At 42.5% G+C, this 10,780-nt stretch overlaps 2 protein-coding genes across 3 annotated transcripts; one reads left to right on the top strand and one right to left on the bottom strand.

Moving 5' to 3' along the window:
- The first annotated feature begins 334 nt into the window (after positions 1–334).
- On the top strand, positions 335–4,551 carry LOC107706474 (neurofilament medium polypeptide-like). The gene is made up of 3 exons (XM_016510191.1): positions 335–1,442; positions 2,209–2,333; positions 2,733–4,551. Exons 1-3 carry the CDS (start codon positions 414–416, stop codon positions 4,027–4,029), a joined length of 2,451 nt encoding a protein of 816 aa, XP_016365677.1. The 5' UTR covers positions 335–413; the 3' UTR covers positions 4,030–4,551.
- Positions 4,552–7,582: 3,031 nt separating this feature from the next.
- LOC107706475 (neurofilament light polypeptide-like) lies at positions 7,583–10,676 on the bottom strand. Of its 2 annotated transcripts, XM_016510192.1 has the most exons (5): positions 10,640–10,676; positions 9,158–10,341; positions 8,958–9,082; positions 8,508–8,875; positions 7,583–8,439 (listed from the first exon to the last, which is right to left on the bottom strand). In XM_016510192.1, exons 2-5 carry the CDS (start codon positions 10,199–10,201, stop codon positions 7,868–7,870), a joined length of 2,109 nt encoding a protein of 702 aa, XP_016365678.1. In that variant the 5' UTR covers positions 10,202–10,341; positions 10,640–10,676; the 3' UTR covers positions 7,583–7,867. The 2 variants fall into 2 exon arrangements, with proteins under 2 accessions (XP_016365678.1, XP_016365680.1); XM_016510194.1 differs by lacking the exon at positions 10,640–10,676 and having other exon boundaries at positions 9,158–10,389.
- Positions 10,677–10,780: the final 104 nt, after the last annotated feature.

Here is a 10,780-nt window from a genome sequence, read left to right as displayed (position 1 = left end):
CCCATGGCGCGAATAATGGAGCTTTAGGGCTTATCAACAGAAAAGGTTGTTCGTGCCTATTCGTTTTACATAAAAGTGTAGATGTACATTTTGACTGAGTTTTTAAACATTTGATGGCTGATAAAACATAAGTAGGCCTACTGATTATGTATCACTTAGATTAAACACCACAAATACATCACACACTTTTAGTGTCCAGTCTAAAAAGTCTTTAAAAGTAAATTTTAGAACAGAAAACGTTTTTGAAAGTTATTTTTATAATATATCGCACACTGCATAGCCTCCCAAGCACTAGTTAAGTGTAAGGCAGGTAGAGCGGCTATCCAGCGCTGAGAGAGCCACACACCCTGCACCTATACACTACTTTACCTCACTCTTCTGTTCATCTGCACGTTCACACCCCGTCCGTCCGGATGAGTTATCCGATAGACACTATAGGAAGCCCTTACCGCAGGGTGATGGACACCAGGACGAGCTACTCGAGCCCCTCCAGCGGGTTTCGCTCCCAGACCTGGTCGCGGGCAAGCCCCAGCTCTTCTTCCTACAAGAGGACCTTCAACGTCCCGGTGGCGCGAGCTTACGGCTCAACAGTTCTGAGCTCCACCGACAGCCTCGATTACACCCAGACCTCCATCCTCAATGGAGACTACAAGCGCTCCAACGAGAAGGAGCAACTCCAGGGACTCAACGACCGCTTTGCCGGCTACATCGACAAGGTGCACTTTCTGGAGCAGCAGAACAAGCAGATCGAGGCGGAGATCCAGGCACTGCGGCAGAAGCAGGTGTCGCAGTCTCAGCTGGGCGAACTTTACGACCAAGAGCTGCAGGAGTTGCGCTCCATGCTGGAGCAGATCCATCACGAGAAGGCGCAGATCCAACTGGACACCGAGCACATCGACGAAGACATCCAGCGCCTCAGGGACCGCTTCGACGAGGAAGCGCGCATCAGGGAAGAGACGGAGGCGATAGTCCGTGCCCTGATGAAGAACATGGGTGACTCAGCACTCGTCAAAGCCGAGCTGGAGAAGAAAGTGCAGTCCCTGCAGGACGAGATCGCGTTTATCCGCAACAACCACCAAGAGGAGATGAGCGATCTGTTGGCGCAGGTGCAAGCGTCGCAGATCGCCGTGGAGAAGAGGGACTACCAGAAGGCGGATATCACCGAAGCGCTGCGGGAGATTCGCTCGCAGCTGGAGGGCCACTCGACGCAAAACCTCCAGCAGGTGGAAGACTGGTTCATGTGCCGCTACACCAAACTCACGGAGGCCGCCGAGCAAAATAAAAGCGCCATCAAATCTGCACGGGACGAGATCGCAGACTATCGCCGTCAGTTACAGTCCAGAACCATCGAGTTGGAGTCTGTCCGAGGAACCAAAGAGTCTCTGGAGAGGCAGCTGAACGACATAGAGGACCGACACAACAATGACCTTGCCAGCCTTCAGGTACAAAATCGCATGCTCTAAACAATAAGTATAGGCTACGTTATGCAAGACTGATCGTGCATTTTAAAAAGTGCTTTAAAGTTGAAAAACAATAATATGTGTATGGTTTTGTATAGTTTTGATAAAATAATGTTCCTCAATTGCCACTGAAAACTCATATTGTTAGACCACTACTCTGAATATTGTGGTGAACAATGGTTGCAGACTTGCTGCAGTTGTACTGTAGTGAATCATAAATCAATGTGGCTTTTAAAATGTGCTGCTGCTATCATCAATAATGAAATCAAGTCACAGTGAAGTCTGCATGGCTGTGTAATGCTTTTTCTTCAGAGCTCACTAAACCAACTGGTCACCCACAAGAGGATTTGCATATGATGCTTCATTACATCATAGGTGCAGTGGAATGGTGTTAGAAAGGGTTAAGGAGAGGCAGACACCCACAATGCAGTCTCTCCCCGCTTTTTGCTGAGTCAGAGCAGAGGCAGGATTCGCTCATTGGCTGTGTCCTGGAATCACCTCATACACATAGACTGAATGGACATAGTGGTTGCCCTTGAAGCCATACAGTGATACTGTGAATTGTAAATTAATTGGTGCTGTGAGATCATTAGAATCATATACACAGAAAGTTCCTTGAAGCATGCCAGGAATATATATATATATATTTGTACACAAATGATTATCTTGAGAATACGACAGTTTCTTTCTGTCTTTAGCAACAGATTTATTTGACTAAACTCTCACAATATTGTGTCTGACGCACTAGGAAACCGTCCACCAGCTGGAGAATGAACTCAAGAGCACGAAATGGGAGATGGCACGGCATCTTCGCGAATACCAAGACCTCCTGAATGTCAAAATGGCACTAGATATAGAGATTGCTGCATACAGGTAAGATTGGGAAATATTTTGCATATGAGTATGGTGTAAATACCTTTTATTTTTAGTTAGTAATATTATAATTTATTATTAAAAATAAGCAAATATTGTTTTTATTAGATTTAATATTTTGCGTAATATTTAATATTTTATTATTATATAATATTATATTTCATATTTATTAACAATTATCATTTAACACATTATTGTTGAAATATTTATTAATGTAAATATGAGAATGAGAATATATATTATTTTACGCAAAAAAAGAAAGCGTTTTTTAACACTTAATTATCTGTATTTTGGCAAATTATGTAGCCATACATATTTCAGAGAAATGTCTGCATGTAATCTTTACATACAATTTATAATAGCCTAAATCGCAATTCGATGCCTTTTCTCTTTATGTAGAAAACTTCTTGAAGGAGAGGAGAGCCACTTTAGCACTTTCCCATATCGCCAGTCCGTCACCAAAGGCCCCAAGGTCAAAAGTGAGCCTCCAAAGCTTAAAGTGCAACACAAGTTTGTAGAGGAGATCATCGAGCAGACCAGGGTGGAGGATGAGAAGTCTGAGATGGACGAGGCTTTGGCTGAGATGGCAGAAGAGTTGTCCGCTGCCAAGGGAGAAGAAGAAGGAGAGGAGGAGGGTAAGGATGCAGAAGGTGGTGAGGAGGAAGGTGAGAAAGGAGAGGAAGGTGAAGGTGAGGAGGAAGGAGAAGCAGAGGAGGAGGTGGTTGCCTCCAGCCAAGCCAAAGTAGCCTCCGGAGCCCCTGCTGAGGATGAAGAGGAGGGAGAGAAAGAGGGAGGTGAAGAAGCAGAAGAAGAAGAAGAAGCAGGAAAGGATGATGAAGAGGAAGAGAAGGGAGAAGAGGAAGAGGAGGGTGAGGAGGAAAAGAAAGAGGACGATGCAGAGGAAACTAAAGCACCCGAGGCAAAGGCCTCTCCCGAGAGTGAGAAAGCAGAGGAGAAACAGACCAGCGGAGGAGAAGAAGGAGCAGAAGAAGAAGAAGAGGGTGATGAGAAAGATGAGGCAGAGGCAGGTAGCGACAAAGGATCACCTGGTGAAAAAGAACCAGAAGCAAAGGAGCAGCCTAAGAAAGTAGAAGCAGAAGCGACAAAGGAAGACAAGAAAGGAAAAGAGGAGAAGGAGGAGCCCAAACCTGAGAAGGAAAAAGCAACTGTGACAGAAACCAAGACAGAGACGCCTAAACCAGAATCTCCAAAGAGCGAAAGCCCGAAGAAGGAGACACCTAAGACAGAGGCTCCAAAAAAGGAAGCCCCCAAGACTGAGAGTCCTAAGAAAGAAGAACCAAAGGCAGAACCACCGAAAGCAGAAGCTAAAGAAGATTCCCCAAAGCCAGCAGATGAGAAAGCCACTAAAAAGAGTGAACCAGAAAAAGAGCCTGAAGACAAAAAGAAGGAGGCCACCGTGAACGGAGACATGGGCAAGAAAGACGAGAAGAAAGAGTCCGATAAGAAGGAGATGATCTCCAACGGAGTGGACGAGAGCCCAACCAAAGATGAAACGAGCCAGAGGGTTGTGATCACCAAGACGGTGGAGACCATCACCACAGGGGAAGGTGGAGTCAAAGTCACAAAAACTGTTACCGTCACCGAGAAAGGAGAGGAGGTGGAGGAAACCGTTCAGGAGAAGGTGGTCTCCAAAACCGTGGAGAAGCAGGTAGCGAAGGCCACCGAAGCAGATTAGATCCTAGCGTCCAGCTATAACCGACCGAAGAGGAACCGGGGAGGAAGCATATCAAGCAATCAACACAAAACTAACATAACGAAGAAATCATAAAGCTCAACAGATGTATTACATTAACCACACTGAAACAAAAACAAGCATAGAGAGAAGCCATAAGACGCGGCAAGCTAAAAAATGCATGTTGAGTGACAGCTTTAAATGGGTTCTGCTGCATATGCGTTCCGGGACGCCGGGGACTCACTTTCACTTTCGTTTAAATTGCAATACCTGGGGGAGGGGGGCGGTCACTTGAATGTGGCATCTGCATGCCAGCTCAGGAGGGAGTGCACTCCTTGTTTTTTTGAGATAGAAAAATAACCACCCTATGTATGACAGTAATATCAAATACGCGCAGAGCGGTGGGGAATGACATTTACTTTGAATTAGAGCAATGAGGGATGTAGAGACATGTGTTCTGACAAAAGTAGCCTTATAAATATTATCGCGAGGACACCAACTGAGTCAAAAATGTAAAAAAAAAAAGGACGAAGACGATGGTGAAAATAGCCCATGGTCATATACACTCAGTACGTAAAGCAACTAAGAAACTCTTAGCCTTAAACATGCTTTTTACGGTTGTCAGTTATGTTTACCTGATGAGTGCATTTGAAAATAAACCCATCAATGCGCACATACATTCTTGTATGCATAGGATTGACTTGAATTCAACTACTTACCGTTAATGAGGTGCTACCGTTTGCAGTCCCATGTCTTTGTTCATCTGAATGAATTTCTCAGCAGCATTTGCTCAATAAACACCATATTAAAATACACTATTTACTCTGTCTTGTATTTTTCCTCAGGTGTTTATTGGTATGCATGGATTTTTATGTATGTTATTTGTGAGTGTGGTTTATATATTCGCATACTTTGTAAGTGATTAAAAAAATATTAAAGTACAGCAATTTAGTTTAAGTCGAGTGATTTCCTATATGGAAATAAAACTCTTTTAAGTTTATACTAAAAATGACAGTCATCAAGTTCAAAAGTGAAGAAGATCATTAAGGAACTCTAAATATCTTAAAAATGTAATAAATCTTAAAAAAAAATAATGTAAAACAATGGATGAAAGTGTCATATATATGCCTAATTTTTAGTCTCTGGAAATTATTTTTTGTAAAATACATTTTAAAGTGATATCAGTCCACTTGGTAGAAGAAAAAACAGCCACCTCACAAGACACTTCCTTTAACTGTTGGACAGGTCAGGTGACTAAAATGTGACAGTATTGCTGACTCTTCATGAAACAGGTAATATATGTTGTTTAAATATATATTTAGAAAATCTCGTTATTGAGATTCATCACATTTGAGTTCTTTACAAGGTCAGCAACTTAAAAGATCTGCCTAAAATGATTTGCATCGATATGTACATTATTTTTATTGAATGTTTTGTTCAATCAGCTTTGAAACATCTGCCGACATGACAGTAATTGCCCATACTATGTGATGATTTAAATGAACATGTTGCTGCATTGCAGGCCGAGAGTGCACCATCAGAGATATATACGACACTGCAACATTCATAACGGACTGTTTAAGGGATCAGTGTTGTTAATTGCCCATCGTTACATTAAATATGATACATAATAAAAAAAATAAAAGTGAGAAAACTGAATTAATCAAAGTATTGTTGCCTTTTCAGTCTATTCAAAAACATATTAGAATTATTTATATATTCAGCCCAGGGCATAATTCCCTGATACTGCTACAACGGACTCCAAATATGCACCTCATGTTTTGTGAACTATTTGTGCAGCACAAGTTGTGAAATTAGACCACAGCAATACATACAGATTCACTAGTAATTTAGGTGTAGTTGTCAGTATTGCAGTAGTTTGTATAATATGTTGTACTAATGAAGAGTTGCAAATGTAAAACTGTAAAGGACAGGTTTGGCAGCATTATTCTTATTTGATGCATTGAAATATTCTCATTTGAACATGGTTTTCACTTCTGGGTTTGGGATATTCATCAGCAGTCCATTGCAATGTGAAAACCCTTAATTTGGTTAAATTCTAAAAAATACATGAAAGTGTTTGATCACATATGCAAATTTTTCACTACAGTTATGTGTGGACGTCAGGAAATCGAAGTGCCATTAGAAGATAAGACTGCCACAATGGATCTCATGCCAGCTAACTAAATTATTCGATTAATAATTATAAAGACAACATTTTTTTTTCACACAGTTGGAGAGAATTATTGGTTTATTTGTTGATTGCATTATTATTTTCTGCTCCAGATTTACCCGATGTTCGTGTCTTTGCCAGGAAAGCTCCTGATGATCACAGTAAGCTGGTTCTGAGCTGTCTGGTCACTGGTTTCTATCCCAGAGTTATTAAGATGAACATCAGATTTGACAGAATTAACATTGAGAGCCAAATATCATCTGGAATCAGACCAAATGATGATGAAACCTTTCAGATGAGAACCAGTGTGGAGCTTGACAGAAATCACAAAGGATCTTATGACTGTTTTGTCATTCACAGCAGCCTGACAGAACCAATTGTAGTACAATGGGGTAAATATCACCATGAATACAGGTATATGATGAGAAATATGATTTTGTGACTCTTTGTAACACTATAAATCAAGGTTATTTACATTACCACATCGCACGTAACATGTTTTCTATAGCCATTCTAAAGTATTGTGCATTAACAAATATCAAATATATAATTTTGGTTATTGTTAATATAAAAATATGGTTTTGTTTATTTGTTGTTCGTACATCTCTTTATTTTGATATAAAAATTAATTAGCAGCCTATACGAAGAAATTTAAGTAAGCAAAGATTTAAAAAACTGTGAGATAAAATTGTGTGATGTTAATGTATTCACAACCTTATTGCGGTGTTACAGATACATTAAATAAAAAGCTTCCAGAATTGTATTTATTAGTATACTAATAAATACAATTCTGAAAAGTCTTTTTAAAGGATATACCCTAACCGTAACATTAACGACTGTCTATTTTACATTGAACTTGGTGTCTTTAGTAACATGACCCAGATTTCCATCTGACAACTATATGTACTCTTATTTTATTCTTATACTGTCAATTTTATCTCCTGATGTCTGTGCATGTTTACGTACATATGTGTTTTCTGTATAGCACTGTTTTAAAAGGTTCTATACAAAGTTTAACTTTTTTAGAGGTACCTTTGAAAACGTTTAAAAGATGTGTACAAGTACAAAAACGTTTTTATTAAAGATCACATGATGAGTAAATCTCTTAATAAATGTCTCACTGGAGTTTTCTATTCATGAAGTTTACCCACTTTAGGCATTCTGCATATTTTTTTTTATTAAATCCACAATTTTTTTATAACTCTTAAAAGTGTTGCAGATTCATACCTTTCATATTAAAAGTTTCTGCTTTAAATATCTAAAGGCATCCATTAAACTAAGCAGATATTAGAGAACTTCTGAGTAAGGAAACTATTAAATAAGATTACCCCCACAAATAATGTCAAGAAAAAAGTCAGCAAATCTTTTTGATCATCGAGAAGCATGTTTTTATTGCACTGGCAGCAAAGATTCACTTTTTTACAATCTATTGCCAGACTGATGCCTCATTCAAAAATATAATCTACTTCACAAGCATACATTAACTCAGATATGTAGATCATCTCAGTAACATCAGACAATCATTATGTTTTAAAAGCTGATAAAGTTGACTGTGATTTCAAATGCTCTGAGCACCATTGATCAAGGCATGTTGATAGTTACAGACTGAAGGAGAACTAGAGAAGCAGGTCAGGCTACTGGTATTTGTGCTGTTATAGATCCGACTCATTACTTCTTCCCCTTGGGTTTCTCCTTTCCCTTTTCCTGCTTCACACTTTCCTTTTTCTCACTCTTGCCTTTCTCACCTTCGTCTTTTCCCTTTTCCCTTTCTGGCTCTGCCTTTTCCTTAGCTTTGGGTTTCTCTGGTTCTTCCTTGCCTTTATCCTTTGTCTCTGGTTCAGGTACAGGTTCAGTTTTCTCCTTGGCTTTCTCTTTGGCTGGTTCAGGTTCGACTTCCTCTTTGGCTTTTTCAGCCTTAGGCTCAACTTTTTCCTTCTCAGTTTCCTTCTCGACCTTGTCTTTTTCTATTTTAGTGTCTTTCTTGTCTGCCTCTGTATCCTCTTTGGCCTTATCAGCACTTGTGTCAGCTTTCTCCTCACTTTTCTCTGTCTCAGTATCCTCCTCTGCAGCCACTTCCGCCTCCTCACCTTTCTCTCCCTCTTCCTCCTCTCCCTCTTCCCCACCTCCCTCTTTTTCATCTCCTTTCTCTTCTTCCCCTTTAACATCTTCCTTTTCTTCAGTCTCTTCCTCTGCTGCAGCTTCCTCTTCCTTTGCTCCAGCTTCCTCTTCCTGTTCAGCACCTGTTTAAAACAATAATTTAGTAATGCACATCTTGTCAGTATTTAGAATTCTTAATTACGAATCTTACCTTCCGCTTCCTCCTTTGTTTCTTCTTCTTCTTCCTTCTCTTCCGCTTCCGCTTCCTCTTCCTTTACTTCCTCTTCTTCCTCTTTCTCCTCTTCTTCTTCTTCCTTCTCTTCCGCTTCCTCTTCCTTTACTTCCTCTTTCTCTTCCTTGGTAGGACTGGCAGCAGCTTCTTGAGCTTGACTGGATGTGATGGCCTCATCGGCTGAGAGTGATGCACTAACCAGGCGAGATCCAAACAGGTAAGGGGCGCCAGAGCTCAGGGTGGACAGTGAGAACATGGGTCGGGAGTAAACGGGACCAACAGAGTAAGCACCGACCAATCCTCCCACACCCACATTGAAGCGAGACTCCTCCCCCTCAAGCAACTTCCTGCAAAAACAGAAAAGATCATGTGACGAATCGGAAGCATTGACATGAATCTAAAAATCTGACTTTATATTAGCAGTTCAACCTGTAAGCAGCTATCTCAATATCAAGTGCCATCTTGACATTGAGAAGATTCTGGTATTCTTTAAGGTATCTCGCCATTTCGCCCTTAGTAGCTCGAAGCTCATCCTCAAGGTCACTGATTGTATCCTGCAGGGAAGGATGGGTGTCAAAATAATGGTTTGAGAACTTAAATTACTCAAAATAGTTCTTAGTAGAACTAACCTGCATGGCTGCAATCTCTGCACTCTGCTTGTCCTCCACCTCCCTGAGCTGCTTCTCCAGAGACTCATTCAGACCCTTGCAGGCAGCGATCTCAAGGACACATGCCTGAAGTTGGCGGCGATACTCTCCCGCTTCATCCTTGGAGTTCCTCACTGCGTCAGTGTGGTGCACCACACTCTCTGTCAGGTGGCCCATCTTCCCACGGAACCATTCTTCAGCTGACTGGATGTTCTTGGCTGCCAGCTTCTCGTACTGGGCTCTGATGTCGCGCAGGGCACTGGACAGATCGGGCTTGGCGGTCTCCGCCTCAATGGCGATCTGGGCTCCATATTGAATCTGGGCCTGCAGCTCTGAGATCTCACCCTCGTGGACCTTCTTCAGGAACGCCAGCTCATTTAGCAACGTATCAACCTTCTTCTCCAGCTCTACCTGAGCCAGAGCACCGTCGTCGGCCTCCTTGCGGGCCTCCAGAAGCCTGCCTTCGGTGTTCTCGCGGGCAACCACCTCTTCCTCGTAGCTGGCCTGCAGGCTCTGCAAGGCATTTTCCATACTCTCGCGGTGGCTCAGCGCAGCCTGCCTCTCCATGCGGGCCTCCTCGACGGCAGCTCTCAGAGTGCGGACCTCTTGCTCGTACAGGCCCCTCAGTCGGGAAGGCTCCACATGCCTCTGCCTCAGCAGGAGCAGCTCAGCCTCCAGGGCACGGTTCTGCTGCTCTAGTTCATGGACGCGCTCGATGTAACCGGCGAAACGGTCGTTGAGCTCTTGCAGCTGGGCCTTCTCTTGAGTTCGCACTGCCCGGAATTCGGAGCTTACCTGGGTGGCATGGCTGATGTCCATGTCCACGGAGCGGCCAGGGCTGCTCAGCAGCAGTCCGGCGGAGGTCCTTCCGGGGGAGGCATAGTGGAGGCGGCTCGAGGAGAGAGAAGGGGGATGGGCAGAGAAAGTGGTGCGAGAACGACCACGCTGAGAAACCCGGGGGCTGCTCTCCACATACCAGCGCTTGTACGAGGACGAGAAGTAGGGGTCAAACCCGACGGCACTCATGGCTCCAAGGACAAGCTGCTCTGTGCCTCAGTACCACTGTCAGCTCGATCAGCCCTCAAACACTGATCTGCTGCTCCTACTGCAGTCAGCGCAGCTTATATAGCCAGAAAGGAGCTCTGACGCAAGTGATTTTCTAAACTCTGACAATGCAGTATCAATAGCAGAAAGAGAGAGAGAGAGAGGGAGAGAGACAGTGAGAGCTACGTGCAGTGGTATGTGCAAGACAAGGAGTATAATACAATTTTGATAAGAAATTATGAGATTTTTAAACATAAAACAAAATGCTACATTTATACGTTTAAGTATACGCACTGCGAATGCCACCAAGGTCATTATTTGCATAAGAAGCTAAAATTAAGCAAATCATGCTTTGCATTTAATATGTAATTTAATTATGAACCTAATTATGGTATGTAAATGGCTAAAATATATACATACCACACACAGTTTCCACTGCAGATACAGAGATGAAAGCTGGAGGAAGAGAGGGAGAGAGGAGGGGGGTGGAAAAGAAGTGAGGAATGGTTACAGCTCTATTTTCAGTGCTTTACCTGTGGAAACACACCATCGCCTCTGCTG

The sequence above is a fragment of the Sinocyclocheilus rhinocerous genome, unplaced genomic scaffold (genome assembly GCF_001515625.1).
Source record: "Sinocyclocheilus rhinocerous isolate Xijiao unplaced genomic scaffold, SAMN03320098_v1.1 scaffold1405, whole genome shotgun sequence".
Taxonomy (NCBI): Eukaryota; Metazoa; Chordata; class Actinopteri; order Cypriniformes; family Cyprinidae; genus Sinocyclocheilus; species Sinocyclocheilus rhinocerous.
The sequence above is the reverse complement of the archived record's forward strand: the minus strand, read 5'-3'. Positions and strand labels throughout refer to the sequence as shown.

Excerpts from the sequence above, each read along its gene's own strand:
- LOC107706474 (XM_016510191.1), top strand. The coding sequence starts at position 414 with ATGAGTTATCCGATAGACACTATAGGAAGCCCTTACCGCAGGGTGATG. Across the intron at positions 1,443-2,208 it reads ATGACCTTGCCAGCCTTCAG|GAAACCGTCCACCAGCTGGA; the intron begins GTACAAAATCGC and ends CTGACGCACTAG. Across the intron at positions 2,334-2,732 it reads ATAGAGATTGCTGCATACAG|AAAACTTCTTGAAGGAGAGG; the intron begins GTAAGATTGGGA and ends CTCTTTATGTAG.
- LOC107706475 (XM_016510192.1), bottom strand. The coding sequence starts at position 10,201 with ATGAGTGCCGTCGGGTTTGACCCCTACTTCTCGTCCTCGTACAAGCGC. Across the intron at positions 9,083-9,157 it reads CAGAGATTGCAGCCATGCAG|GATACAATCAGTGACCTTGA; the intron begins GTTAGTTCTACT and ends CCTTCCCTGCAG. Across the intron at positions 8,876-8,957 it reads ATTGAGATAGCTGCTTACAG|GAAGTTGCTTGAGGGGGAGG; the intron begins GTTGAACTGCTA and ends CTGTTTTTGCAG.